Source organism: Aotus nancymaae, unplaced genomic scaffold, assembly GCF_030222135.1.
Source record: "Aotus nancymaae isolate 86718 unplaced genomic scaffold, 86718_ANA_hifiasm-v0.15.2.pri h1tg000036l, whole genome shotgun sequence".
In the NCBI taxonomy this organism is placed as follows: domain Eukaryota; kingdom Metazoa; phylum Chordata; class Mammalia; order Primates; family Aotidae; genus Aotus; species Aotus nancymaae.
The window spans coordinates 92,309,758-92,336,689 of record NW_026988450.1 but is presented as its reverse complement, the minus strand read 5'-3'; the positions used below and the strand labels follow the sequence as shown (position 1 = coordinate 92,336,689).

Below are 26,932 nucleotides of genomic sequence, written 5' to 3'. Positions count from 1 at the left end.
CCTGTCATGTCTGATGGATGGGACAGGGCCGTGTACTTGGGGTGGGCTCAGCTGGAGAGGGCAGGGGACATGAGGTTGGGTAATGGGACCAATTACTGGGCCTTCATGTTTAGGCCCTCGTGCGAGGTGAGAAGGGACCACTGGGGGCTCCCCTAAACCAGCCTCAGGTTCAGTGGTTCACTAGAAGGACTCACAGAACTCAGAAAGGATACTATTTATTACAGCAACAGATGCGTTAAAATCAGCAGTGGCAAGGACTCACGGAACAGAATCCAGGAGAGACCAGCATGGGTCTGCAGGTGTCCCCACCCAGGCATGTGGACAGCGCCCAACCTCCCAGCACTGAGGTGTGACAATAAGCACAGCATGCCACCGGCCAGGGAAGCTCTCTGCACCTTGGTGTCCAGGGTTTTCACTGGGTTGGTCACACAGGCACGCCAGACCTCCCAAGTGGCTGACTGGCTTCCAGTCCCTGCAGAGGTCAGGCTGATGCCACATGGCCCAAGGCCCCCAACATGGACCACGTTGTTAGCACAGACCGGGGGTGTCCAGTCTTCGGTGTTCCCTGGCCCACATTGGAAGAATTGTCCTGGGCCACACATAAAATAAACTTAATACTAACAATAGCTGATGAGCTTTAAAAAAAAAATCACAACTAGAAAGAATTTGTGTTGGGCCATATTGAAAGCTGTCCGGGGCCGAATGCCCCCTGTGGGCTGTAGGCTGGAGAAGCTTGGCATAGACTCTGATGTGGCCGAGGCAAACGCAGACATTCAAATCAGGCAGGACATGCCAAGGGCTTAGAAGGTGTCTCCCAGGAGCTGGTGTCTCCCAGGGTGGATTTGAACACCCCAAACCTTTACCGCAGAAGGTCTCAGCAGGATCACTTGGCATCGGTGGAAGCCACACACAGGGGGCCTGGTGACCAAGACTGGTCAGGAAAGAGCGACCACAGGGGATGCAGCAGGGCCGGATGCAGCTCTGCCGGACAAAGAGGAGTCCCAAACGGCCAGAGCATGGAGCCTCGCGGAGGAGAGGAGCGGGAGTTCCAGCCGGGTTTACGTCTGACAGCCACAGGCATTTGGGCTCCAGAGAGAGAAAGTGAAGGAGGAGGACCCGCCTTGAGAGAGGGAGGAGACCTGGGGAAGGCTGTAGGGGCTGCGGGCTGAGGGGGGTTTTAGGTGACAACTGGGGAGAGCCCTGGTGGCCGGTGTGGCTGGAGGGTGTGCTCAGAGTGGCCTCTAGAGGGAGAGTCCGTGTGAGCCGGGGGGATCCCCCTCACGGTTCCACTGTCCCAGGGGAGCCAACCGCAGAAAGGAGGGGTGTGTTTGAGGAGAAAAGAGAAAATCTCCATCCTGGAAGGTGGTAAGATGGGCTTGTGGGCGGGAGAAGGCACCGGGCGGGCCAGGGAGAGATCTGTGGCCACCAATGAAAGCCAGCCCGGGTCCTCCTGCTGGTGGGCTTCTCTCTCGCCTTCGGTGTCCCTCCCACCTGTCCCTTGGGGGTCGGCCGGGGCGTGGAGTGCGTGGCCCAGAGAGCAGGCCCCGCTTTCGAGCCCGCGGGGGGTTCTGCAGCTGGAGGGTGCCGTGGGCTTGGGAGTCCCCAGATGTCCCGGGCCTTCTCCCAGATCCTGGGGGAGCAGCTGCGAGCGAAGTGCGCTGCTGCTGGCCCCGGGTGTCCGTGGGGCCGCCCAGGCCGGGTTCCGGACGCGGGCAGAGGTCGAATCGCGAGCGGTGCGGGAGCCTGAGGCTCCCGTGCGCGGGACGGGGCCCCCGAGGGTGCGGGGATTTGGGGGCGGTTCCTCTGTGCAGGGCGGGGCCTCAGACGGGGCGGGGATTCTAGGAGTGAGGCGGGGCCTTGGGCGGGGCTTCGCGGGGAGGGGCAGGGCCTGAGGCGGGACATTGCTGGGCGGGGCGGGGATTCTAGGAGTGAGGTGGGGCATGGGGCGGGGCATGGCGGGGCGGGGCTCCGGGGGCGGGGCCTGGGTGCTGACCGGGTTCGGCCGCTCCGGGGGACGCTCCGCTCTGGCTCCGGCAGGCACAGGCGGCCCCGGAGGGGCGCGCCGGCTCCACCCCCGGGCCCCGCCCGCCCGCCGCGCGCCGGCGCCTCCCAATTCCCAGAGCCGGGGCTGGGGCTCTAGGCGGCGGCGGCGGCTCTAGGCTGGGCGCAGGGCCAGGGCGGGCCGGGAGCGGCTGCGCCGGCGGCTGATCGCACGGAGGGCGGTGGCCTGAGTCGGCCGAACCATGGCGGCCCCAGAGCCGGCGCCGAGGCGGGCCCGGGAGCGGGAACGGGAGGACGAGAGCGAGGACGAGAGCGACATCCTGGAGGAGAGCCCGTGTGGTCGCTGGCAAAAGCGGCGGGAGCAGGTGGGTGCGGGGTTCGGGGACACGGGGTGACACCGCCCTCCATGAGCCGGAGGGGCCTGGAGGCGCTGGGAGAGCGCGGCACCTGGAAACCTCTCCGCAGCCTCCCTCAGGCGGCGGGCAAATCTGCCACCCCTGGACCCCTTTGCCCTGGCGGCCTCCCTGGGATTCCCTGAGTGCCAGTCTCCTCCTAGGACCACCTCCCCATGCCTCTGGACTCAGCCGCTAGCTCTCTGGGGAATCCCCCTAGACCCCCTGAAACCTGCTCCAAATCCCCTTAGCCCGGCCCTCGGATAGGAGCCCTTGGCTCCTGAGGGCAGCCACCCTTCAAGCCCCCACCTTCCCACAGACTGGCTCAGGGCCTGCAGCCCATGCTTGGGCCCACTGGAAGGGTGTGGACAGGGTCCAAGTCCTCACCCGCAACCCCGACACACACCAGGGCACACATAACCCCTTATTCACCCCCACCCAGGTGAATCAGGGGAACATGCCAGGGCTTCAGAGCACCTTCCTAGCCATGGACACAGAGGAGGGGGTAGAGGTGGTGTGGAACGAGCTCCACTTCGGAGACAGGAAGGCGTTTGCAGCGCACGAGGTGAGGCCACTGCCCCCTCCTCATCCTGCCCGGGTGGCCACCTGCTGACCACCCAGCGAACACCCTCCCTCCCCAGGAGAAGATCCAGACCGTGTTCGAGCAGCTGGTGCTGGTGGACCACCCCAACATCGTCAAGTTGCACAAGTACTGGCTGGACGCCTCCGAGGCCGGCGCGAGGGTGAGCACGGGCAAGGCCCTGGGCAGGCAGAGGCCACAGCCAGGTGGGGCGGGCGTGGGGACGAACCGGTCGGTGGAAATCCCGAGCTCGCACCCTGCAGGTCATCTTCATCACAGAGTACGTGTCATCGGGCAGCCTCAAGCAGTTCCTCAAAAAGACCAAGAAGAACCACAAGGCCATGAACGCCCGGGTATGGGGAGCGGGCTGGGGCGGCCGGGGAGCAGGATGGGGTCGGGGATGGGGTTGGGGCAGCCTCGGTGACTGGGATGGGGAGGGGGTGCCCGGCGCCCCGGACAGGGGCTGGGCGTGGATGCGGGGGCGGGCTCCGCAGGCCCAGCCACCTCTCCGGCGCCCACCCGACGGAGTCGTGCGTCCGCCGCCAGGCCTGGAAGCGCTGGTGCACGCAGATCCTGTCTGCGCTCAGGTGAGGGCCTGGGCTGGCCCGGCGCTGCGCCGCGGAGCCCCCATCTCTCCAGCGCCTCCTGACCGGCTCCTCCTACTTTCCCCTCCCCCTGCCTGCTCCTTCCCCACGTCCGCAGCTTCCTGCACGCCTGCAGCCCCCCCATCATCCACGGGAACCTGACGAGCGACACCATCTTCATTCAGCACAACGGCCTCATCAAGATCGGCTCCGGTGCTGGCGGGCAGGGCTGGGCGCGGGGGTGGGGTCGGGGCAGGGGAAGGTTCCTGGAGCCGAGGGCCGAGGAGTTACGACGCCCCAGCAGCTAACCCCGCTTTTTCTCCCGCCCCTTGGCAGTGTGGCACCGAATCTTCTCCAATGGTAAGTGCGAATTCTGGAGGGATGGGGTCCTGGAGAGGTCCCGCCCGCTCAGCCTCTGCGCTCTCCCACAGCGCTTCCGGACGATCTCCGAAGCCCGATCCGCGCTGAGCGAGAGGAGCTTCGGAACCTGCACTTCTTTCCCCCCGAGTACGGCGGTGAGTGGCGCTGGGTCCGGGTGCCCCGTGCCTGCCCTGCGCTTCTGTGCTACCTGTCCTGTGCTCTCTCTCGTTCAGAGGTGGCCGATGGGACCGCTGTGGACATCTTCTCCTTTGGGATGTGTGCGCTGGAGGTACTGCACCCCCCCACCTTGTGCTCTGCCCTCCTCCGAGCTGTGCCTGCCTGGCTTACCGTGTGGTCCCTTCCTCATGCTTTACCTGGCTCTGTGCCCCAGATGGCTGTGCTGGAGATCCAGGCCAACGGGGACACCCGGGTCACAGAGGAGGCCATTGCTCGTGCCAGGCACTCGCTGAGTGACCCCAACATGCGGGTAAGCAGCCTGCCCTGCCCTCCCCAGCTGGCTCACGGTGCTCAGGTAGGGCCAGCAAGGTGCTCCAGGCAGGCCTGGGAGAGCATCACAGTTTGTGCAGCTGAGGAGTGCGCCAGCTGGCCGCACGCTCCCGAAGAGGACCTCAGTGGGAGCACATATTGGTTCCTGGCCAGAAGGCCCCGAAGGGTCAGCACATTTTAAGAACAAGAAGGCAACAGAGACCCTTTCTCTGTGGCTGCCATCACCATGCCTGTTTCATAGATAAAGAAATCGAGGTTTAGAGATGAGTCCTTTGCCCAAGGCTTTAGAGTAAGTGGTAGAGCCAACCTCTGCACCTGGGTCTGCTTCAGTCCAAGTACTTGACTTTAAATTTCCAGCTTGTGGGGAGACATGGGGGGTGCCAGGCAGGCCAAAGACGTGTGGGGTGGAAGCTGCATCCCCAGCCCCTCTGCTTGGAGTCCAGACTTCACCCCATGGCCTAAGGAGATGGGGGTGCCTGCATGGGGCCGGTGGGGAGCTGGAGCCGGAGTGGGTACGGATGTGGACAGGGTGAGGACCTGTCCACACGGTCATCTCCAGTGTTGGGCCTGAGCAGGGCCGATCAAAAGGCTGTGGGTAGGAGGCTTGCAGGTGTGACTTGAGGATCATGGCTCCTACTCCCCACGGTTTTTTGAGGGTTGAGGGAAGCAGAGCGTGGGTGCTCCAATCCCAGAAGCCAGCTGTCCTCAAGCTCAGAGGACCTGGTCCTGGCCTGGCTGCTGCCAGGACTCCTCCCTGTGGTCATCCCTGCATGTCCCATGTGTCCCTGAGGAGGAGGGACATGGGGAACTCAGGGGCTGCCTCTCCTCGAACTGTGGGGCCAGAGCAGAGAGCCCCTGCACACCACCTGCCTCTCCTCCCCAGCCCCTCCTCTCCAGCCCCTGCACACCACCCGCCCCTCCTCCCCATGCCCCTGCACACCAGCAGCCCCTCCTCCCCAGCCCCTGCACACCAGCAGCCCCTCCTCCCCATGCCCCTGCACACCAGCAGCCCCTCCTCCCCAGCCCCTGCACACCACCCGCCTCTCCTCCCCAGCCCCTGCACACCAGCAGCCCCTCCTCCCCACGCCCCTGCACACCAGCAGCCCCTCCTCCCCAGCCCCTGCACACCACCCGCCTCTCCTCCCCAGCCCCTGCACACCACCCGCCCCTCCTCCCCAGCCCCTGCACACCAGCAGCCCCTCCTCCCCACGCCCCTGCACACCAGCAGCCCCTCCTCCCCACACCCCTGCACACCACCCGCCCCTCCTCCCCAGCCCCTGCACACCACCCGCCCCTCCCCAGCCCCTGCACACCACCCGCCCCTTCTCCCCAGCCCCTGCACACCAGCAGCCCCTCCTCCCCAGCCCCTGCACACCACCCGCCCCTCCTCCCCAGCCCCTGCACACCAGCAGCCCCTCCTCCCCACGCCCCTGCACACCACCCGCCCCTCCTCCCCAGCCCCTGCACACCAGCAGCCCCTCCTCCCCACGCCCCAGGAGTTCATCCTTTGCTGCTTGGCCCGGGACCCCGCCCGCCGGCCCTCTGCCCACAGCCTCCTCTTCCACCGAGTGCTCTTCGAGGTGCACTCGCTGAAGCTCCTGGCAGCTCACTGCTTCATCCAGCACCAATGTGAGCAGCAGGCCAGCCCAGGGGGTGGCCCGGGAGGCTGAGGTTGGGACGTGGAAGGGGGCTCTGCAGGACCCAGGCCTGAGCGCACCACCTGGATGCACCTGTGGCCGCAGACCTCATGCCTGAGAACGTGGTGGAGGAGAAGACCAAGGCCGTGGACCCGCACGCTGTCTTGGCAGAGCTTCGTCGGCCCCGCAGGCCCCCGCTGCAGTGGCGGTGAGCAGTCAGCGCCCAGAAGCCTCCCCTTCCAGCGCCCCTGGCCAGCCCCTCATGTGCCTCCCACCTCCATGCCAGGTACTCGGAGGTCTCCTTCATGGAGCTGGACAAATTCCTGGAGGATGTCAGGTGAGAGCCGATGTAAGGCTGAGGGCCAGGCAGCTGTCAGGCCTGAGTCCCCAGCTACCCTGGTGTGTCCCCAGGAACGGGATCTACCCACTGATGAACTTTGCAGCCACTCGGCCCCTGGGGCTGCCCCGTGTGCTGGCCCCACCCCCAGAAGAGATCCAAAAGGCCAAGACCCCAACACCAGAGCCCTTTGACTCTGAGACCAGAAAGGTGAGGCCTCTCTCCCGCGGCTCAGTGCCAGCCCTCAGACCTTCCAGCAGTCAGACAAGAGGTGCCCCTCCTTCTCTCAGGGCCTGCACCCCCACGGCCCAGCTCTCCTCCAGGTGGCCAGAGACCGAATCCAGGCTGATCCTCTGGTGGGGGTCGTGGGGATTATAGGACAGGCCGGACACTCCCCTTTTCCGGGAGGCTCCATGTCCCCTCAGATCCTTCCCCCACATCCTGCTGCCTGCCCTGAACCCACTCCAACCATCCTTCCTCCAGAACTCACCCGGGGCCCTTCCACCCGCCAGCATTCTTCACCCACCCCCGGGTGCCGATTCCTGGACATCTGTGTCCTGGTGTCTCCCCAGACTGCTACAGTGCTGCCTACTGGCCAGGAGCCTCTCTTGGTGCAGTGCAGCCAGAATTCATGTCCTAAACAAGCAAACTTCCTGCTCCTGGCTGGCCGCAGAGATCATGGGAGTCCTCAGCTGACGCCCAGGCTCTGGGAGGCCTGATCCCCAGACACCATGCACTTCTGTGTGGTCCTGTCCTGGCCAACCTCCCTTTTCCTCTGCCCACAGTTCCCTCTTTGTTCAAGTTATCTCTGTGGTGAAAGCTCCTATTCATCCTTCAGTACCCAGCCCCTAATGTCGATTCTTTAAGAAGCTTTCCTTAGCTTGCCAGGCCACTAGCAGTGAGACGGGCTCCTCTTAGAGACTCCCCCCTTGACGATCTCTGCTGTCCCTCTGCGCCCCTCTGGCACAGCGGCATGTGCTCCTGCTGCTGGGTCTGTGAGTCCCAGCCTTCCCCCCGCTGCAGGTCATCCAGATGCAGTGCAACCTGGAGAGGAGCGAGGACAAGGCACGCTGGCATGTGAGCGGGGCCCGGGGGACGGCGCTGCCATGGGGAAGGCGGGGGCCCAGCGGACCCCCGACCTCCCTGCCGACCGCGCCCCGCCACCTCCCCAGCTCACTCTGCTTCTGGTGATGGAGGACCGGCTGCACCGGCAGCTGACCTACGACCTGCTCCCAAGTAGGCTGGGTAGGGGACCTGGGCGGTGGGCGGTGACCCCGGGCGGCCGGAGGCGCAGCAGCCTCATGGCTCGCCTTCCGCCGTTGCCCCAGCGGACAGCGCTCAGGACCTCGCCACGGAGCTCGTGCACTACGGCTTCCTCCACGAGGTGTGCTGGGCGGGGTGGTGCTGCTGGGCCGAGGGGGTGTGCCAGGCGGGCCGCACCCCTCCGTCCCCCATGCCTCCCTCCTTCCGCAGGGCGACCGGACGAAGCTGGCCACCTTCCTGGAGAGTACCTTCCTCAAGTACCGCGGGGCCCAGGCCTGACCCGGTGCCCCAGCCCCAGGGGACCATGCCAGGGTGCTGCCCAGGTCAGGCCACGTTGGGGAGAGCCCAGCACTGCCAGGCCTCCCTCCACTGTGTGCCTGGGAGCACAAAAGGCCCGGGTAGTGAAGAAACCCCCACCTCCTGCGGAGCGGGGCTGACCCTGCCTCCAGGTGCCACGGGGTGGGGGTGGGGGAGCCATAAGCCCTCCCAGGTCCTTAGGATCACGGCTGCCCCTAGGACCCCTTCCTACATCCTTGATTCTCTGCCCAGAGTTCCCACCCAGGCTGCCTGGCCAGGGCCACTGCCTCCTTAGCATGCAGGAGGCTTCCCTGCAGGAAACCCCAGCTCTGGGGCTTGGGGGTGAGGGTAAGCCCTGAACAGACCTCTGCCCAGCAAACGGCTCCATGGGGTCTGAGAGAGCAGCCATCCCTGGCTGGCACCATAGACCCACACAAGGAGCCTGCACAGCAAGCCAACAGTGACATGCTTGCAGGTGTCAGGCATGGCACTGGGCACAACTGGGAGCTGGCAGGAGAAACAGACCACAGAGAGGTCTGGAGTTGAGGCTATCATCAGCTAAGCCTCTGGTCCCACACAACTCTGGCCTGGAGCCATCTCTGGCCCTTTACCCACCCTGAGAGCAGGATGTGCAGCCCCTCTGCAGATCGCTTCTGGCCCTTGCAGCCCCTCCAATGGGCTTTTTCTCCCCGGCATTCCCTGGCCTGGAGGGCTGAGGGACCCCGCATCCTCTCTGCTCCTCAAACTCACCCCGCTCCATGTTACCTCCCACACCTCCTCCCTGGGGCAGCTGCTCCCTGGGCCCCTGAGGATGTCAGCTCCTGGCTCCCTGGCTCTCTCCCACTCCACTCGTGGCTCAGTCTCTGAGGTTTCTACGCCCTCATGGACTCTGCATTCCCGGCCTCTTGATTCTTGGCTTGCCTCTCCTCCAATTACAAATTTAGTGAAACGGCCTTAAACATTTTAACTTGTATGTATAAATTTAGCTCATTCATGCTTTCTAAAAAGCGTTTCGAATGTCAAGCCAGGAAGGCACACCACTGTATTAGCTATACTGCTGCTGTAAAATGTATCACAAACTTAGCTGTAGTTCTGTAGTCTGGAAGTCCGACTGCGGGTCTCACCGGACTAGAGTCAAGGCTGGCAGGCTGCCCTCCTTCCTGGAGGTCCTAGGGGAGACTCCATCGGCTGCTCCTTCAGGCTGCTGGCAGAATCCACACCCTTTCAGCGGCAGGGCCAAGGTCCTCACTTCCTTGCTGTCTGTAAACTGGGGCCACTTCCAGCTCCTAGAGGCTGCCCACATTCCTTGGCTCTCGGCCCCTCCTCTGTCTTCAAAGCCAGCAGGTTCAGTCTGTGTCAAGAACCATTTCTCTGGTTCTCTGCAGCCAGAAAAGGTTGTCCTTAAGGACTCATGAGATCAGGTTGGGCCCAACCGGATAACACAGGTTAACTTCCCTCCTCAAGGCTTTTTAATATTAATCACATCTGCAGAACACATTTTGCCATGTAAACTTACGTTCACTGGTTCCAGGGATTAAGGAATGAACCTCTTTTGTGGGGGAAGGGTGGCATTCTGCCTACCACAGCACCCCAACAAAAAAAACAAAAACCAAAGCAAGACTTACCAAGGCATATCAAATAAATTAAATGTACAAAATAGCGAATCTCAGTTATTGTAGCCATTCCAATACTATTTACAAAATGATTCAAATTCTCCCTCCTTCCAACTCAGAATTCGAAATCTAAAATAATTTCCATATCCTAGATGGAAATCCCGATGCTAAGCTATCTGATTATGCATGGTCCTAAATGGTTTCGGTGGCAAATACATAACATTGTACTAGTGATTAAACTGAACTTAAAAGCATCAATACTACCATTGCTGCACGGAATCACGTCTGTTGAATTTTTCCTTTTAAGTTTTATCTGTTCAGAATTATATACATATTGCTTTTAAAGTGGAATGGGCTTTTTTTTGAGGCCAATAATAAATAATAAATGAAGGCTCCTGCTCTGATCCTCCCCAAATTCAACTCTCTTAACTGTTCCTTCAGGCATTTGAAATTCATGTTTCTCAAACTTATGGGCATGCCTTTACTCCGGTTTATCAGTTTTTCTACATTAGGTGTCCCCAGCTGGCATCCTCTGGGAGGAGTGTGGCCACCTGCCTCAATCTCCTTATGTGGCATCATTCCTGTGTGACGGGCATCACAGCTGCATGGGTATTATTACTGCTTCATTACCACACATCTCAGGCAAGAACAGGGTGTTCTAGGATGGCATTTCTTGCACAACTTTTTGTTTTCCCTGGAGTTAATAATTGCCTAGTTTTTTTTGTTTGCCTGGTTTTCTATGTGTGTGTCATCGATCATCTTGTGACTTTCCTGAAGAAGCATGAATATCCTCTCAGAGCTTAGGACTCACCACATAACTGACTGCTCAGTTTCTTCTTTTCCTAGAGCCCCTGCCCAGGCTGCTTGTTCTCGGACTTGTGGCCCAGCACGGGTTAACTCTTCACAGGTGTCCTGGAATGCTTCCCTCTTCCTTCATGTGCCCTGTTTGAGGAGGAACATCCTCCAAGTTTCCCGAGAGGGTGCACGGGAAGCTAAGGAGTCTTTCCCTGTTTGTCTTTATGCTAACCTCACATATGCTTGACAGTGTGACTAGTTACCGAAAACTTGGCTTGGTTGAAAATACTTATTCCAAGGATTTTGAGGGTGTCATGTCATTTTCTTTTAGTTCCAAGAACTCTTGTGCCTTCCTCAGTCCTGGCTCTTTACCTGTGATCTCTCCTCTGTGTTTTTTACTTTGTCCCATTCCTTTGGAAATTCTCAACGATATGTCTTGATATACAACTTCCCTTACACCCATTGTTCAGAAAACATGACTGGTTCTAGGAAATTTTCTTGATTTATCTCTTTGTTGGTTTCTCTCATTTCCTTATTTTCTGGACAGTTTATTTAGATGTTGGACTTAAAAAAAAAATTTTTTTTTTGAGACAGGGTCTGGCTCTGTCACCCAGGCTGGAGTGAAGTGGTGTGGTCACAGCTCACTAGCCTCTCTAGGAGCTAGGACTACAGGCGTGTGCCACCACATGCAGCTGGTTTTTTTTAAAATTATTTTTTTGTAGAGATGTGGCCTTGCTATATTGCCCAGGCCAGTCTTGAACCCCTGGGCCCAAGTGATCCTCCTGCCTCAGCCTACCGAAGTGCAAGGAAGGCAGGTGTGAGCAGCTGTGCCTGACCTGGACTTCTCTTTTGAGATGCAGTCGTGTACAAGAGCACAGGCTCTGGAGCCATTCTACTGCTCCCTGCCTTGTGACGTTGCACATCGGTAAGGGCCCACTGCATAGCACTGGGCTGTGAGGATCCCACGAGTGAATGTGTGTGAGAACAGTGCTGGGCACCATGCACCCTGAGTGCACATTATTGTCAAGGGAAGCTGTCACCAGAGGGTAGTGCTTATGGCTTCACCTCGTGGTGGTGGCAGACCAGCCCCCTACCTCCCATCCATCCTCTCCATCGTGGAGGCCTTGTGTGCCAGGCTGGCCCTAAGAGCACCCGCCTGTGTTACTGCTATTCTGTTTTCCAGATATCTGGTTTTGTTGTTATCCATTCTGGAAGACTTTATCCCTTTTTTTTTTTTTTTGAGATGGAGTTTCACTCTTGTTGGCCAGGCTGGAGTGCAATGGCACAATCTCAGCTCACCTCAGTCTCCACCTCCTGAGTTCAAGAGATTCTCCTGCCTCAGCCTCCCGTGTAGCTGGGACTACAGGCATGTGCCACCATGCCCAGCTAATTTTGTATTTTTAGTAGAGACATGGTTTCTCCATATTGGTCTGGCTGGTCTCAAACTCCCAACTTCAGGTGATCTGCCCACCTCCGCCTCCCGAAGTGCTGGGCTTATAGGCATGAGCCACCATGACCAGGCGGAAGCCTTCATCTTAAACCCTATTGAACTGCTCACTTTCTGCTCGTATGTTTTATTTCTAGGAGCTCTTTCTCATTCCGTGTGTTCTTTCTCTGCAGCCTCCAGTTCCTTTCTATTGGCTGTAATGCCTCTAATGTCTCTAAGAATCGTGTTTCAGTTTTCACTTTTCTTCTGTTTCCTTTATTGTCTCTGTCCCTTCTTAGTCCCTTTTCTTCTTTCTCTGGTGTCTGGTGATCCTGGGCTGTCCAGTTGCATTTAAGTGTGAGATGCTTTTAGTGGCTGGTACTTATGGCCTTGAGCTTCAAGGCCAGTGATCTGGCTGGGGCGTTCTACTGGGCACCCCTCTGCCCCTGGCTGCCAGTTTTTTCTTTTGAGCTGGGAGCTGCTGCTGAGAGGAACCCTCCTCTCTAAGAGGCCTGATGGCATGCTGGAGGCCAGACCCAGAGCAGGGGTGGAGGTAGGGGAAGGAGCCAGAGTCTCACTCTCAGGCTTTCAGACAGGGCCTTGCTTAAGTGGGGCCTCAGAACTCCTCTCCAGCCACTGCAGGGCCTGCCAGCCCCAGAGGGTAGGGACAGAGGTCTGGGGTTTCCTTTCTGTGGCCGTGCTTTCACCCACGACCCTCAGACACCAGCCTCTATTGGGCTGTCCACCTTCCTCCAGCTCTACAATATCCCAGCTCTTTGCCCTTGCAGGGTTTACCTTTATAAAACCCCTTTCCTATCATTTCAGAGGGTTGCAGGAGGGAGGTGGGGAATATCCTGCCCTATTTAAGTAGAAGTGTCTGTATTAAATTCCAAACGTTCCCAGGGTTGAAAGGAGGCCTGCCCTGCTGCATAGAGAGGATGCCTTGTGGTCTCAGGCAGGTGAAGGTGCCTGAGCCTACAGATGTGGCTTCTTCAGATGACCGTGTTGAGGTCTCGGGACTGGCCGTATCAGATGGCAAAGGACAGCAGCTGGCCGTATCAGATGGCAAAGGACCTGTCCAGGACACGCAGCTCTCCCGGCAGCACTGACGGACACCTTGGGCCATGAAAGGCAGTTCAGGGACTAAGGGGGCCTGCGGCCGAGCGACTGATGTCAGCCAACCTATGGCTGGGGCGTACGCCAGAGGCGCTGGGGGCTGACGAATCCCTGAAAGGAGAAAAGGCTGCCAATAAACGAGGCTTCCCGACCCCAGGGATGTCGCGACTCAAGGACGACGCATCTCACGACGTGAGCCTGAAATACGCGGGCCTTTCGTCGCTCGAGGCTCCTCCAGCCCAGGAGGGCCCCGCTCTTTCCCCTGCCTCCTCACGGAGAGCCTCTGGACGACGCCCGCGAAGGCGTTTTCTGCAAAAAAAGGCAGAGAAGAGAAGCGTAGCAGCGGCCGCAGGGGCGAGGGGCGGCGAGGAGTGCCACGCGCACCCATGTCGGCCACGCGGACAGACTCTCCCGGTTCGGGCCCTAAGGCGCGAGCTCCCGGCCGCCCAAAGAGCAAGGCCCCGCCCCTCGCCACGCCCCGGCCACGCCCCTTCCGTCGCCCCTCCTGGAGGCGTTAACCGTTCCTCCCCGCCCCGGAAGCACGTTCTTACCTCGTTCCTCGCGAGAGTTCCGTGAGCCGGCGCCCAGATCGCGCGAGACCGCGGAGGGAGCAGGAGTGGGTGGCGCGCGCGGCGGCCGCGACGGACGCAAGATGGCGACGGCGACTATAGCTCTCGTAAGTGAGCCCCTGTGACCGCGGGCGGCCCTCGGCTGGTGGGGGCAGGTCGTTGGCCCAGCCTGGGTGCAGAAGGCCTCCCAGGGACGCGGCGGTCTTCTCAGACCCCGCGCGGACTCCTTTGCGGCCCCGGGTCGCGCGAGGCGGGGGCGGGGCGGGCGCGCGCCGGCGGCCTGCAGGAGGCCTCAGTTTCCGGCCTGAGGACCCCAGCTTCCGGCGGGGCGGGGCGGGGCGCGGGCCCGGGCGCGGCGTGGGGCCCCGGCGGGTGAGCGAGTCTGGTGGGGTTGCCTTCCTGCCCGCTAGGTCCGGCAAGCGGGGATCGTTGTCCTCTCTCTGCCGACGGGTGTGTGCGCCGTGGTCACGACGGAAGTGGGGTCCTGGGGGCGACGCGTGGGCCTTCGGGTTGATGGGATCAGAAGGGGACGGGACCTGTGTCTGCAGCTCAGAGCATGGGGTGGCCTTGGCTTACTGCGCCTGCAGCCGTGAATTAGCTCTCCAGTGCTTGTAGAGGGATCTGGTTGTCTCCATTCTCTTATTTCCACTCGGGAAAGAAGGACGTGCTCTCTCCCCTCCTGTGTATTTTGAGAAGTCGCATTGTCCCAAGCTCTGCGGGAAGATTTGGGCGCACAGTGGGGAACTAGGCAGTCGGAGGTCTGGCCCACCAGAAGCCAGTTCCCACCCAGGGCGCCATGCGCAGGGCGTCCGAGGGAGCTGCATGGGCATCCAGAGGAAGGAGCCGCCCCCTGCTCTGCTCGGTGCCCACCTCTCCGGGCAGGACAGGCGTTATTAACGTAGAGGGAGAACACCCATGCACACAACACATCATGCGTGATGAAGTCTGGTCTCTCCTCCACCCCACTTAGCTTAGAGGACCTAATCCCCTCTTGCGTTTTTCTCAGCCACAGTTCATCCCTTTATTATTTGCCAGTCTCCCTGCAGCCCACACCCGGTGGGATGGGATAGGTCTGTTCGAGAAGACAACTTGGGTGAGTGACTGAAGGCTGGATTGATAGAACCAGGAATTATCTTTAGACTGCCTTTGCCAGGCGCCCAGCTGGGGGGCTGGACCCATGTCCCACTGAGGCAGAAACCAGTTTCTAGGGGGAGAGAGGCAATGTAGGGGCAGCATAGTATGTGATTCTCAAGGCTGGCTAACTCTGCTCTTTCTGCGGTGTTGTTTCTCTTGAAGTCACAGGAGTAAGTGACCTTTGAGGGGCATGTCAGAGAGAAAGGGGGTAAGGGTTGAGGATTTGGTGACCTCACAGAGAGGCTGTCTCCAGGCAGCAGTCACAGAGTTGATGGTAAAGGACTGGACACTTGGGAAGGTGGAGGAGGAGAGTGGATGCCTCATCCCCCCAGTTACCCGCAGAACAGCACCCTGTGCCCGTGAGGGCTAAATGGGGGCTCAGGTCTGCTGTGGCGTGGTGCCAGATAGGTGGTGGTGGTGTTGAGTTGGATGTGGGCCATACCGACCCCATGCGCAGGTTCTCCATTGGGGTGTTCGGTGCCATCTGAAGTCTGTTGGGGTTAACAAATGTTTTCTCGTTGTCCAAGTTCCAGCTTGCTGCATCAGGCCCCAGGAGAGAGCTGTAGCCCGTGATCTAAGCCATTTCTCTTTTAATCATTGGGATGGAAAGGCTTCTAGAAGGGTTGCCTGTTCACCACCGTCCTGGTTGGGCACAGTGGTGAGAGCCTGTTCCGTCTCATGCTGCTTTAGCTCTTATGGGAGGTTAAATGGAGCAGCTGAACTTGGCCAACAGTGGCCTGGTGGGGACAGAAGCCGGAAGATACCTAAGGGCGGGCATGCCTTCTGCCTGGTGGCTGCAGAACGAGGCCAGCTGCCTCTTCACAGCAAGGGTAGGTCTTCTGGACGCATCGCTTCACTTTGACTCTTGGCTCCGTTCTTCTCTTCACTGACAGCCCAACCAGCTCTCATTTGGGGTCATCACCCTTGTGGTCCCAGTTGCTTTCTTCTGTAGGCACCCAGACTGCAGTGTCACCTCACAGAGGCCCCCTGGCTGCCAAGGGTGCCATGGCCTGGCATACCTTGTAGCTGCTCTCTTCTCGTCCTATGCTTTCTTCGTCGTGCTGGTAAACCACAGAAGTCATCTTTGATTTTTGCATTCTTTGTCTGCTGGCAGCTGACACCAGGCTCCTGAGAGAGATGTCTTTCTCTCTTGTCTCATTTCTGCCGCCTCTGCAGTGCTCAGTGTGGAGCCTGGGCACGCAGTAAGCGGCGTTTGCCATATGAAGGAAAGTGACAGATAGAGGCGAGGCGATGTCCTGCAGCCACCTCTGCCCTGGGTGTCTGACACTGGTTGTTGTCAACTGTGCTGATGATTGCTGGAACCTGTGACTTGCTTTGCTGCATTTCGTGTGCAGGGGCTTCGGGTTGGGGGGTTGGGGGGGCTGCTGGGATTTCACCGATTCTTCACAGTAGCCCTAGGAAACAGGCCATCCCCCTTCCCAGCTGAGGCACCTGACGACCTGAGACCTTGGGTCATTTGCTCCATGTTACTTCTTTTTTTTCTTTTCTTTCTTTCTATCTTTTTCTTTTCTTTTCTTTTCTTTTTTTTGTGATGGAGTCTCACTTTGTCACCCAGGCTGGAGTGCAGTGGGGCAGTCTCAGCTCACTGCAACCTCCGCCTCCTAGGTTCAAGCAATTCATGGTAGCACCTCTGCCTCCCAAGTAGCTGGGATTATAGGCGCCCACCACCATACCCAGCTAATTTTTGCATTTTTAGTAGATATGGGGTTTCACCATATTGGGCAGTCTGTTCTCGAACTCCTGACCTCAAGCAGTCCACCCACCTTGGCCTCCCAAAGTGCTAAGATTACAGGCATAAGCCATTGCATCCAGCCCACATTACTTAAAAAAGAAAAAATGTAATAGAGACGGGGTCTTGCTGTGTTGCCCAGTCTGGTCTCAAATTCCAGGGCTCAAGTGATCCTCCTGCATCAGCCTCCCAAAGTGCTGGAGTTACAGGTGTGAGCCACCGCGCCCAGCCCTGCTTTCCTCTTCTTGTCTTCTGGTAGAAACACTCCTCTTTGCTGTGGGCTGAGGAAAGGCAATGCCAGAGTTGGCACCCCAGAGCCCCTCCGCTGTACCGCCCTCAGGGGGCTTCCCATCCCTCCAGGCACTGCTGCCTGGTGCTCGGGGGCATCCTGACCACAGAGCCGCCATTTTTATTGCCTAAAGATGGCAACATGTGACGAGCTGCAATCATAAACATCTGTTTCCTCCAAGCTCTCCCAGTGCCTGCTTAGCACAGAACCCTAAGCTGCATGCAGCTGGGAACTTCCATCTTCTGCCATGAATGGCGGTGGGCTGGCTTTTCCCAAGAAAAAGCTTTTCTGAGCCATGTCCCATGGTCAACACTGTTGTGATTCACGTGTTGGCTTAGTGCAGGGATTTGGGGGAGCATGAAGTTACGAAAGTGCCCGGGTTCACCCCGTTCACGGGTATCCGGAGACCGGACCTGAAGCCGTCTCTTGTGGGCAGTGAGAGGCAGCCTTGGCTGGGCGTGGTGGCCCACTCCTGTAGTGCCAGCACTTTGGAGGTTGAGGTAGGTGGATTGTTTGAGACCATCTTGGGCAACATGGAGACCGCTATCTCAAAACTACAAAAATTAGCTGGGTGTGGCGGCATGTGCCTGTGGCCCCAGTTACCCGGGAGGCGGAGATTGCAGTTGCACCAACCACACTCCAGCTTGGGTGATGGAACCAGACCCTGTCTCAAAAAAAAAAAAAGACAGGCAGCCTCTGCTCTGGCTGTGCATGCAGTGCCCGTGTCAGAGGGGTCCTTGTTTCTTTTCACTCTTTCTGGGGTGCAGTGTCTAGGCAGCATGGGACTGACGTGGGCAGCTAGAGCACACCCATGCCAGCAGCATCGATGGCAGCTCTGGGCACGGGCTGGTTGGCCTGCCCTAGTGCAGCTGGGCTTGTGCTGCTGCCCCTCCGCTGGAGGCTGGAGGACCTGGGACTCTGGGGGGTCAGCCCAGCTTCTGGCTTTGTGCACATGGCTCCGAGGGCGGGCACACTGGGAGCGGCATGATGCACGCTACCTTTGGCTCTCATTGTGCAGCCTCTGAGAAGGTCGAGTAGGTCTCAGGGCCCTTCCACGAAGTCTCCCGACCCCCACAGTGTTCCCTGTCTCCTGCCCGTGACCTGTCTTTGCCCTGCCATTCCTCAAGACCATGGTGGAGCTGCTTCTCCTTTCTGTGCCCCCTTGGGTGTGGGTCTTACCGAGTGCAGAGGGCCAAGCGCTTGGCTTTCCTCCTGGGAGACAGCTGTGGTCGGTTCCGTTGCCAGGGAATGGAGGCCTGAAAAGCTTCTTCAGGAGAGAGCTGGGACCTGGGCTTGGCCAGAGCCCTGGAAGGCACTGGGGCTGGGGCTGAGTTGTGGGCTGGTCATGGTGTATGCAGACTGCTCGGGAGGCGCCCCGCTGCCTCAGGAGGGCATGGGGGCAACCAGCCCGTCCCTTTGGGCATACAGCCTGCTGGCAGGAGAGGATGGCTTTCCTTGGCCTGGGGCAGGAGCACAGCTCTCTCTACCTTCCTCCCTGTCCCTGTTGGGACTCACTGGCAGCTCTGGCCGAGCCCAGACTCCGCTCTGCTTCTGACCGGGTCTTTGGGCGTGCTGATGGGTATGCGGAGAGGGCAGTTTGGGCTGGGGTTCGTATCGGGAATGCATCCCTGCCTGGCCTCCCTTGCTCATCCCCGAGGAGCTCAGCCCTTAGCTTGGGAGGAGAGCAGGCCTGGGCGGTGGGGTGGCGTGCCTGTCAGTTACAACATCTCCTTCCTGCCTGCAGCAGGTCAATGGCCAGCAAGGAGGGGGGTCCGAGCCGGCGGCAGCGGCGGCGGCGGCGGCGGCAGTGGTGGCAGCGGGAGACAAATGGAAGCCTCCGCAGGTACCGACCTTGAGCACCCTCTCCCTCGGGCCCGCCCGCCCGCCCGCCTGCCCGCCCGCCCGTACGTCCCTGGGCCCAGGGAGGGCTGGCTGGGGGCGGGGCGGGAGGAGCCTCAGGGACCCTTCTCGGCCTTCTGGGTAGACAGCTGCCTGCAGGACCGCGGCCCTTGCCCTGCACCAGTCCTGTGCCCTTCCCACCCAGCCCTGGAGACAGCCTCTGCCTCTGTGGCTGCCCTGCTCCACGCACCGGGAGGGGCCTGTTGACAGTGCCGGGCAGGGGCCCCCGGGCCTGCGGCTCGCGCGTTCTTAGGCACTGGCGTCTTGCAGGAAGGGTGGGCCGCTGTTCTAGAATGTGCAGGACTTTACTAGCTGGAAATACAGATTTCAGTTCAGAGTTCTGTGTTTTAATTTCAATAATGAAGCAATGCATAAATCAAAGCACAGGTCTGGTTGGGACTCAGCCCTCCCCATCTTTTTTCTGCCCCAGGCTCCAGAGTGGGTGTGGGTGGTTCTCGGCCTGTTCAATGGCCCAGCCTTGGGAGCGGGTCCTCTCAGAGGTGGAGCTGGGCCTGTGACTGGGTAGTCGGGTTCTTTGTGTTTCTCCATGGTAGCGCCCGCCTCCAGAGCATTCCAGTGGGGCCTCAGCAAGGTGGCCTGGCGGCCTCTTGGGGCCAGGCCCTCCTCTTGGTCCCCCAGGCACACTCGGGGGTGGGACTGGGACCGGGACTGGGATGTGGTATGCAGCCTGGATCCTGGGAGATGTGGGAGCCGGCGCTCCCTGGCCCTTGGCTGGCGCCCAGCTGGCCATTGGTTGGTGGGAGAAGGGCCTTTTGTTCACCAGGACAAAGAAGAGATTGAAAAGTGTCTAGGGGGCTGAGGGGATTGGCGTTGATTACCATGGTAACAGCCTGCTCCCAAGCCCCAGCCTCTGGCTCTTGGGCCCTCTTTCCCACTAAGGAGGAATGGGCTTGGGGCCAGCTGTGAGGGTGATGAGTACAGGCCTGGTGTCACCCACAGCCAGCCTTTGACCTTCAGGGACTGCTTGGGGCTCTGGTTGCCTGGGAAGGGGGTCTCCAGGGCTTCTTGCCCTTTGAGCCTGGGCCAGCATCCCAGCACTCAGCAGGCGGTGGGTGGGGGGGCGGTTCTTGGGGTTTGGGCCAGCCGGCCCCTTCCTGCCTCCTGTGTCCCTCTGTCCTTGCTGGTCACTTCTGTGCTGGGGATCCTCCTCTCTTCTCTGCTGTCCCTCAAGGCTGCGTCTGGAAGTCTGGGAGGGCCCGGTTGGTGGCCAGTGGTCTTTGTGCTTGCTGAGCTGGGAGATGGACGGGCATGCTGTCTGCCAACCCCATGCTCTGCTGGGCCTGCAGGCCATGCCTCCCTGCTCACGCAATTGCATTCTTCCCTCTGCAAAAAGCTAAGAGATGGATTTTGACAGAAGGGATATAAGCATAATCCTGGTTGGCATCAGCTTGAGTCTGCAGTGGCTATGACTGCCCAAGGGCCTCCTGGTCCCCAGGCCTACCTGGCTAGGGCTGGCCAGTCTGCTCCTGGCTTCTCCCAGTGGGCTGGGCACAGCCCATGCAAGAGTGTTTGGAAGTGAGCTGGATCCCGCCTTAGGCTCATGTGGCCCGAGAGAGGCCCGTGTTCCTTGGGAGGTGTGCACAGTGCCTGTGGGGACCGGGGGAAGCACTGCTGGGAGAGAGGCCCTCGTATCTGCTCCTTGGGTGGCCCCTTGAAACTCCAGGAAAGCTGAGCCTGTGCCTGTGGTAGGAGCCTGTGTCCAAGCAAGGAGCCCCAGAATGTCCAGAGGGCCCTGGCCCTTTTCTCCCACCTTGGAGGATAGCTGAGGCTGGCTCTCCTGCAGGGCGTGTGACAGGTTCTGGGGTCAGGTTGACAACCAGGGGCTGGACCCTCTCCTGCCTCCAGCTGGTTATCTTGGTGGCTCCCGAGGAAGCCATGTGGCCTGGGCCCTACAACTCCTCGGGTTGGCCCAGGGCCTCCAGGGTACCTACCCGCCTCTGTGTGCGTCCTACGCCATGGGTCCCAGGGGAGACAGAGGCCTGGGCTGGGGACAGCAATGTCAGAAGGGCAGACCTGAGTCCAGGCCAGGCAAGGGACAGTGTGCTAGGGCCCTGTCTCTCTGGGAAGGGGCTGGGCCGGAGGCCGTGTGCGGTGTTCGGGAGACAGGTGGGGTGGCACTCCTGGGGCCACAGGCAGGAGAACTCGAGCTTGCTGCTGATGGATTCCCCTGCTCCCTTACCAGGGCACAGACTCCATCAAGATGGAGAACGGGCAGAGCACGGCCGCCAAGTTAGGGCTGCCTCCCCTGACGCCCGAGCAGCAGGAGGCCCTTCAGAAGGTGAGCACGGACCTCCCAGGGCACTGTGGGCGGGGGCCAGTAAACCGGGGGCAGGGGCAAGGGCAGGGTGTGGGGCAGGCCTGTCTCCCACGGGCTGGGCCCCCAGTGCTCCTCACTGCCGCCTCTCTCAGGCCAAGAAATACGCCATGGAGCAGAGCATCAAGAGCGTGCTGGTGAAGCAGACCATCGCGCACCAGCAGCAGCAGCTCACCAACCTGCAGGTGAGCCCCGGCCGCGCCTCCAGCTCCCTCCCCGCCACCGCCACCATCTCCTCCTCTTCACGCTCTTCCTCCTCCTGTGCCTGCGGCCGCCCCGCAAGCTGTTACAGTGCTCCAATTCTCAGAGACTCATGCTCGGGACCCTCAGGGTCCTCTCTGAGGCACGAGTGGCCCAGCCTTTCCCACCTGTTGCTCGCTGGAGCCCCTGACGTGCCGCAGCCCTTTTCTTGGCGGCTTGCCTATAGCTCTCCCTGTCCCCCTTCCTGGTCGTTACATGTGGCCTCTGGTCTCCCCTGTGCCCCCTGCCCCAGCTGTGCACAGCCGTCGGTGGCAGCATACAGGGCATGGGCCTCCCTGCCCCCATGGCCTGGGTGAGACCGCCCAGGCCCCCACCCCTGCAGTGAGTCCAGACCACCTGGGCTCAGCCCTAGGACTGAGGGGACAGTCTGGAGGCACCTCCCCTGGGGCCCTGCTCTAGGCCTGCAGCCGGAGGCTGCGGTACCTTCACGGGAAGAGGCCGGTGTGAGGCCGACAGGTTCCTGGGCCTCGAGCCTCACGCCCCCACCCAGCCCTCAGACATTCACACTGCCAGGAGATGTCCTGGCCATTCACTGCGCTCCACTACCCTCCTCCCTCCGTCCCCACCTCCCTCCCTCCCCTCCTTCACCCCTTCCTTTCTGCCCCGGCCGGCCCAGCTGCAAGGCTGCAGGGCGGGGCACATGGGGCGCTGCGGCCCCCCTGGGCAGGTGCCGGCGGCCGGCAGTGTGGGAAGGCAGGCGGCCTCCCTGGCAGGGCGGGGACTCCGGGCCTTGCCGCTGTCTGCGTGAGGTGTTGACGAGAGCGGGAGACTGCTCGGCTCCAACAGACTGAACTCTGTCTTTACTGTCTTTCAGATGGCAGCAGTGACAATGGGCTTTGGAGATCCTCTCTCACCTTTGCAATCGGTCAATAGAAATGCTCACTTCTTCCGGGGCTCATGTCCTTAGTCAGGGCTAGAGGGGGGCAGTGCAGCCCACGTGCTGGGGACCTTGCTCCCCTGGCCGGCCCTGCCCGCCAGCTCTGGACGAGCGCAGCAGAGCGCCAGGCGTGGTGGGGCCAGTGGTGTGGGCACCCACCCGGGACCGCCCCTGGGGAGGCCTCCATCTGCTCTGAGGGCCCACCTTAAAACTAACCGGCCAGGTAACTGCGGAGGGCAGCCGGCCAGGGCGGGTAGCTGCCGGCACCAAGCCCGTCTGCGCCCACACCACCTGCACACACGGGGTGCACCCATGGCCTCCAGACCCGTCAGTCTCCAGGCTGCCTGGCTCTTGGGTTGGGGTCAGGCCCCTTGAGAGGGGTCCTAACTCATGGCCCCATCAGACCCTGGAGGGAGGATGGATGGATGGGGTGGGGGTGGGGGGACCCAAGCGAGCAAGGGAAGGGCAAGCAGGGCCTTGGGCCTGGCTGTCAGCAAGGGGCAGAGGCCACGCAGCCAGGGTGGAGGAGGCAGAGCCATGGCTATGGCCTTGGCTGTGGTGGGCAGAGGAGTCCGGGAAGGAGGTGCCCCTCCCTTTTCCCAGAGGCAGGCTGAGGAGGAGGCCAGGCCCCGTCTCGGGGTTCCTGAGGGGAAGACGCGGCCCCTTCTCTGGGAGCCTCTCTGCAGAGGGGGCGTCCCTGCGTGTGCGGCTCCCGTGGGACGACACGCCTAGTTCTCCCAGAAGCATCTGAAAGGGAGCCCGAGCAGGGGTTCCGGTCAGGGAGAGCGGTCTCAGCCTGCCTGGGGGGGGCGCCCACACTGAAGAGGAGACACGACCCTGTCTTGGGGGAACCGTGGCCTGAGGGACAGGCTTGGTCTCGTCTCTGGGGAGCCTGCTGAGCGAAAGGGACGTGATTCCACCTTTGGGGGCCTTGCTCTGAGTAGGGAGCCTGAGGCCAATTTGTTAGGGGCCCAGTTTGAGGAGGGCACAGTCTCATTTTCAGGGAATCCTAGTTGGAAGGAAGATACCTCGCCTTGGGAAGTCCCTTGACGTGGAGAGGTGCTTCCAGGGACTTCTCCATGGAGGGGGAGGTCTGGCCTGTACTAGGCCAGCTGATGTCTAAAGAAGGAAACTGGTCTCTGGCCACAGGGCCTTCTTTTATGGAGAGGGGCAGGGCCTGGCTCCAGCTCTTGTCTGCTTTGCCCGCCCTGGCCCACAGTCTCCCTGTGGCCCGCTGCGTGTGGCTCTGGAACTCCCCTGCCTGGCAGGTCTCCTGTGAGGTGGCAGGGCGGAGAACCTGTCCCTGAGGGTGTGGGGAGGTCCCTCAGCACAGTAGCCAAGCTCACAGCTAAGGACCTGGACTGGCCAGGCCTGTCACCTCCCCAGCTCCCAGGAGCCTGGGGGCTTGTCTTAGGGTCTCTGCTACCTCATGGTGCCCCTGGGGTCCAGGCCAGTGGTCTCGCCTGGGCCTGCTCTCTTGGTGGCAGGTACAGGCTCCAGGCAGCTCCTTCGTGAGGAGTTGCAGGGCACTGGGAGGCCACAGCATGAGCCCCCACCTCAGTTGGCCCCACCTGAGTAGCTGCTCCTCATTCTCTCTTCAAGGAGCCCCCATCCAGGCTCCTGAACTCCTCCCCTGGGGTCTCTTCTGGGCAGTGACTGCCCTGTCTTCTGCCCTCCTCTCTTCGACCACCAAACCAGTGGGTCCCTCCAGCCTGGATGGCCCCTCCTTCCCTCTGCTGTTGTGATCCTTGGCTGGGACGGTGGGAGCATCTCCCAGCCCAGCCTGGGATACCCGGCCCCCAGACTGGAGGGATGGTCTGGGTGGGAGGGCACACAACCCTGCCTCCTGACCATCTCGTCGGCTTCGCTGCCGCAGTCTGCCTGGGACCTTGGCGGGCTGGGGTGCGTCTGTGTCCTGCTTCTGGGCCTGGCCTTCCTTCTTGGGGCGGCGGGGTCCTGCAACCCCGACACCCTGACTTCAGGGATCGAGCCGGCACCTCCCTGCCAAGTGGGGAGCCCTTTCCACAGCAGGGCTGAGTGGGTGGGCCAGGAGGGGAGTGGGCTGCCCAGCCTCCCGCCACCCCTGACCAGCCAGCGGCTCTCTCCCCTCTGTCCTGCTGCAGATGGCGGCTCAGCGGCAGCGGGCGCTGGCCATAATGTGCCGTGTCTACGTGGGCTCCATCTACTATGAGCTGGGAGAGGACACCATCCGCCAGGCCTTTGCCCCCTTTGGCCCCATCAAGAGCATCGACATGTCCTGGGACTCCGTCACCATGAAGCACAAGGTCAGCAGGCTTGGTCTGCCCTGGCCTACTTTGGGCTCACCCCCAGCACTCGGCTCACCCGGCCTGACAGGTGTGTCCCTGTGTCTAGGGCTTTGCCTTCGTGGAGTACGAGGTCCCAGAAGCTGCACAGTTGGCCTTGGAGCAGATGAACTCCGTGATGCTGGGGGGCAGGAACATCAAGGTAAGGCAGGGTGACAAGGCCTCCATCCCACAGGCGTGCAGGGTGGCCCCTCCACAGAAGCCTTTTGTGGCTGGGCCTGGGTTGACATGTCTCCATCTTGCTGCCTCTTCCCCAGGTGGGCAGACCCAGCAACATAGGGCAGGCCCAGCCCATCATAGATCAGCTGGCTGAGGAGGCACGGGCCTTCAACCGCATCTACGTGGCCTCTGTGCACCAGGACCTCTCGGACGATGACATCAAGAGTGTGTTCGAAGCCTTTGGCAAGATCAAGTCTTGCACGCTGGCCCGGGACCCCACAACTGGCAAGCACAAGGGCTATGGATTCATCGGTGAGCTGGGGTGGCTGAGGTAGGATGGGGGCCACCCAGGACTGGGGTTGGCCCTGCTCACTGCTGCCCTTGCCCACAGAGTATGAGAAGGCCCAGTCGTCCCAAGACGCCGTGTCCTCCATGAACCTCTTTGACTTGGGTGGCCAGTACTTGCGGGTGGGCAAGGCTGTCACACCGCCCATGCCCTTGCTCACGCCGGCCACGCCTGGAGGCCTCCCACCTGCGGCTGCTGTGGCGGCCGCTGCAGCCACTGCCAAGATCACGGCTCAGGTGAGGGCCCACGCAGCTGTGTCAGCCTGATGGCGGGTGGGTGGGTGCACTCCTGATTCTTTGTAGACTGACTGAAGGTGGTCTTGAGTAGCTAGACCAGGGACTGATGATGGTGACCTTTTGGGTTGCAGGAAGCAGTGGCTGGAGCAGCAGTGCTGGGTACCCTGGGCACACCTGGACTGGTGTCCCCAGCACTGACCCTGGCTCAGCCCTTGGGGGCTTTGCCCCAGGCTGTCATGGCTGCCCAGGCACCTGGAGTCATCACAGGTGAGTCTCAGTGGGTCCAGATCCTCTCCTCTCCTGCCCTGGCATCTCTAGTCCCACTGCCCTCAGCTGCCTGACCCAGATGGTCCAGGTGCAACCCTCTGAGCCCAGGGCAGGCCATCCATGGCTGGCTAGCTCTGTGCCTTTCTGGGAAGGGCAGGGGTGGGGGGTGACTGCTGGACCTGGTTGGTTTTGCTGCAGGTGTGACTCCAGCCCGTCCTCCTATTCCGGTCACCATCCCCTCGGTGGGCGTGGTGAACCCCATCCTGGCCAGTCCTCCGACGCTGGGTCTCCTGGAACCCAAGAAGGAAAAGGAAGAAGAGGAGCTGTTTCCCGAGTCGGAGCGGCCAGAGATGCTGAGCGAACAGGAGCACATGAGCATCTCAGGCAGCAGCGCCCGCCACATGGTGATGCAGAAGCTGCTCCGCAAGCAGGAGGTGCGCCACAGGGCTGTGGGGGGGAAGGTAGGGGAGTGGGGCCGTAGCACTCGGCTGTCCCCGGAGGTGCGCCACGGGGCCGTTTGGGGGGAAGGTAGGGGAGTGGGGCCGTAGCACTCAGCTGTCACCCCCTACAGTCCACAGTAATGGTTCTGCGCAACATGGTGGACCCCAAGGACATCGATGACGACCTGGAAGGGGAGGTGACAGAGGAGTGTGGCAAGTTCGGGGCTGTGAACCGTGTCATCATCTACCAAGAGAAGCAAGGCGAGGAAGAGGATGCAGAAATCATTGTCAAGATCTTTGTGGAGTTTTCCATAGCCGCTGAGACTCATAAGGCCATCCAGGCCCTCAACGGGCGCTGGTTTGCTGGCCGCAAGGTGGTGGCTGAAGTGTACGACCAGGAGCGTTTTGATAACAGTGACCTCTCTGCGTGACATTGGCCCCTTTCCCTGGACTTGTACTTGCTCCGTGTTTCCTCTGGGTTTTATAGTGATACAGTGGTGTCCCCGGGGCCAGGCACCCTCTGCCCAGCCCAGTGTATAGTGCGGATAAAGGTGCGGATGCTGCTGGCCTTGAACGTCCATGTGTCTGCCATTGGTCCTGTCATCCATCCTCGGTGTGTGTGTCCTTAGGAGGTCTAGGGTGAAGCGGCAGGAGTGACGAGGTGGGGGGGTACTCTGGTCCTACTGCATGCTTGGAGGCAGGCGGGTCCCTGGTGGCGTGGGACCTGAGGAGGGGGTTGGCGCCCTGGGCTCTGGCCCGCGGGTTCCGGAGGCTGGGCGGGTGGGGCTGCCTGGGGCGCCTGGCCCTCGGGTGCGGGCTCGCAGCCATCCTGTTTGCGCAGCGTGGTGCTGGGAGAAGACTGGGCCCCGTGACACCGCGACCCGCTGGACAGCGCGCGCTGCCAGTGCTTTTGTGCCTCGGAGCCGGCCTTCCAATTCTAGGGAGCAGGCGGGCGTGGTCGCCTCCAGGAAGGAGGCTGCGCTTTGAGACGCGGGGCCAAGTGCCGAGGGGCCAGAGGCCGGGCTGAAGAGGCCTCGGTGGGCGGAGGGTGCGGCCTGGCGTGGACTCCAGCTCCCACAACTCTTAGCGCGGGGCGGGCCCGGCTTCCCGGCAGGCTGTGCGCGGGGCCGCTACGGGT

General features: G+C 61.0%; 2 protein-coding genes across 6 annotated transcripts; both read left to right on the top strand.

Annotated features, from left to right (window-relative positions):
- The first annotated feature begins 2,112 nt into the window (after positions 1 to 2,112).
- NRBP2 (nuclear receptor binding protein 2) lies at positions 2,113 to 9,975 on the top strand. 2 transcript variants are annotated; one of them, XM_012473309.3, is made up of 18 exons: positions 2,113 to 2,366; positions 2,836 to 2,958; positions 3,035 to 3,136; positions 3,237 to 3,326; positions 3,520 to 3,560; positions 3,676 to 3,770; positions 3,894 to 3,917; positions 3,989 to 4,072; positions 4,151 to 4,206; positions 4,309 to 4,404; positions 5,921 to 6,053; positions 6,167 to 6,269; positions 6,348 to 6,398; positions 6,473 to 6,608; positions 7,422 to 7,475; positions 7,571 to 7,634; positions 7,727 to 7,782; positions 7,872 to 9,975. In XM_012473309.3, the coding sequence occupies exons 1-18, from the start codon at positions 2,244 to 2,246 to the stop codon at positions 7,938 to 7,940; spliced, it is 1,500 nt and encodes a 499-aa protein (XP_012328732.1). In that variant the 5' UTR covers positions 2,113 to 2,243; the 3' UTR covers positions 7,941 to 9,975. The 2 variants fall into 2 exon arrangements, with proteins under 2 accessions (XP_012328732.1, XP_021531708.1); XM_021676033.2 differs by lacking the exons at positions 7,422 to 7,475; positions 7,571 to 7,634; positions 7,727 to 7,782; positions 7,872 to 9,975 and adding an exon at positions 7,368 to 7,418 and having other exon boundaries at positions 2,243 to 2,366.
- Positions 9,976 to 13,516: 3,541 nt separating this feature from the next.
- PUF60 (poly(U) binding splicing factor 60) lies at positions 13,517 to 26,372 on the top strand. 4 transcript variants are annotated; one of them, XM_012473310.3, is made up of 12 exons: positions 15,271 to 15,441; positions 18,395 to 18,493; positions 20,753 to 20,848; positions 20,980 to 21,069; positions 21,960 to 22,010; positions 24,146 to 24,307; positions 24,396 to 24,488; positions 24,604 to 24,817; positions 24,897 to 25,087; positions 25,219 to 25,354; positions 25,553 to 25,788; positions 25,926 to 26,372. In XM_012473310.3, the coding sequence occupies exons 1-12, from the start codon at positions 15,319 to 15,321 to the stop codon at positions 26,223 to 26,225; spliced, it is 1,791 nt and encodes a 596-aa protein (XP_012328733.1). In that variant the 5' UTR covers positions 15,271 to 15,318; the 3' UTR covers positions 26,226 to 26,372. The 4 variants fall into 4 exon arrangements, with proteins under 4 accessions (XP_012328736.1, XP_012328737.1, XP_012328733.1 ...); XM_012473313.2 differs by lacking the exons at positions 15,271 to 15,441; positions 18,395 to 18,493 and adding an exon at positions 13,517 to 13,584; XM_012473311.3 differs by lacking the exon at positions 21,960 to 22,010 and having other exon boundaries at positions 15,273 to 15,441.
- Positions 26,373 to 26,932: the final 560 nt, after the last annotated feature.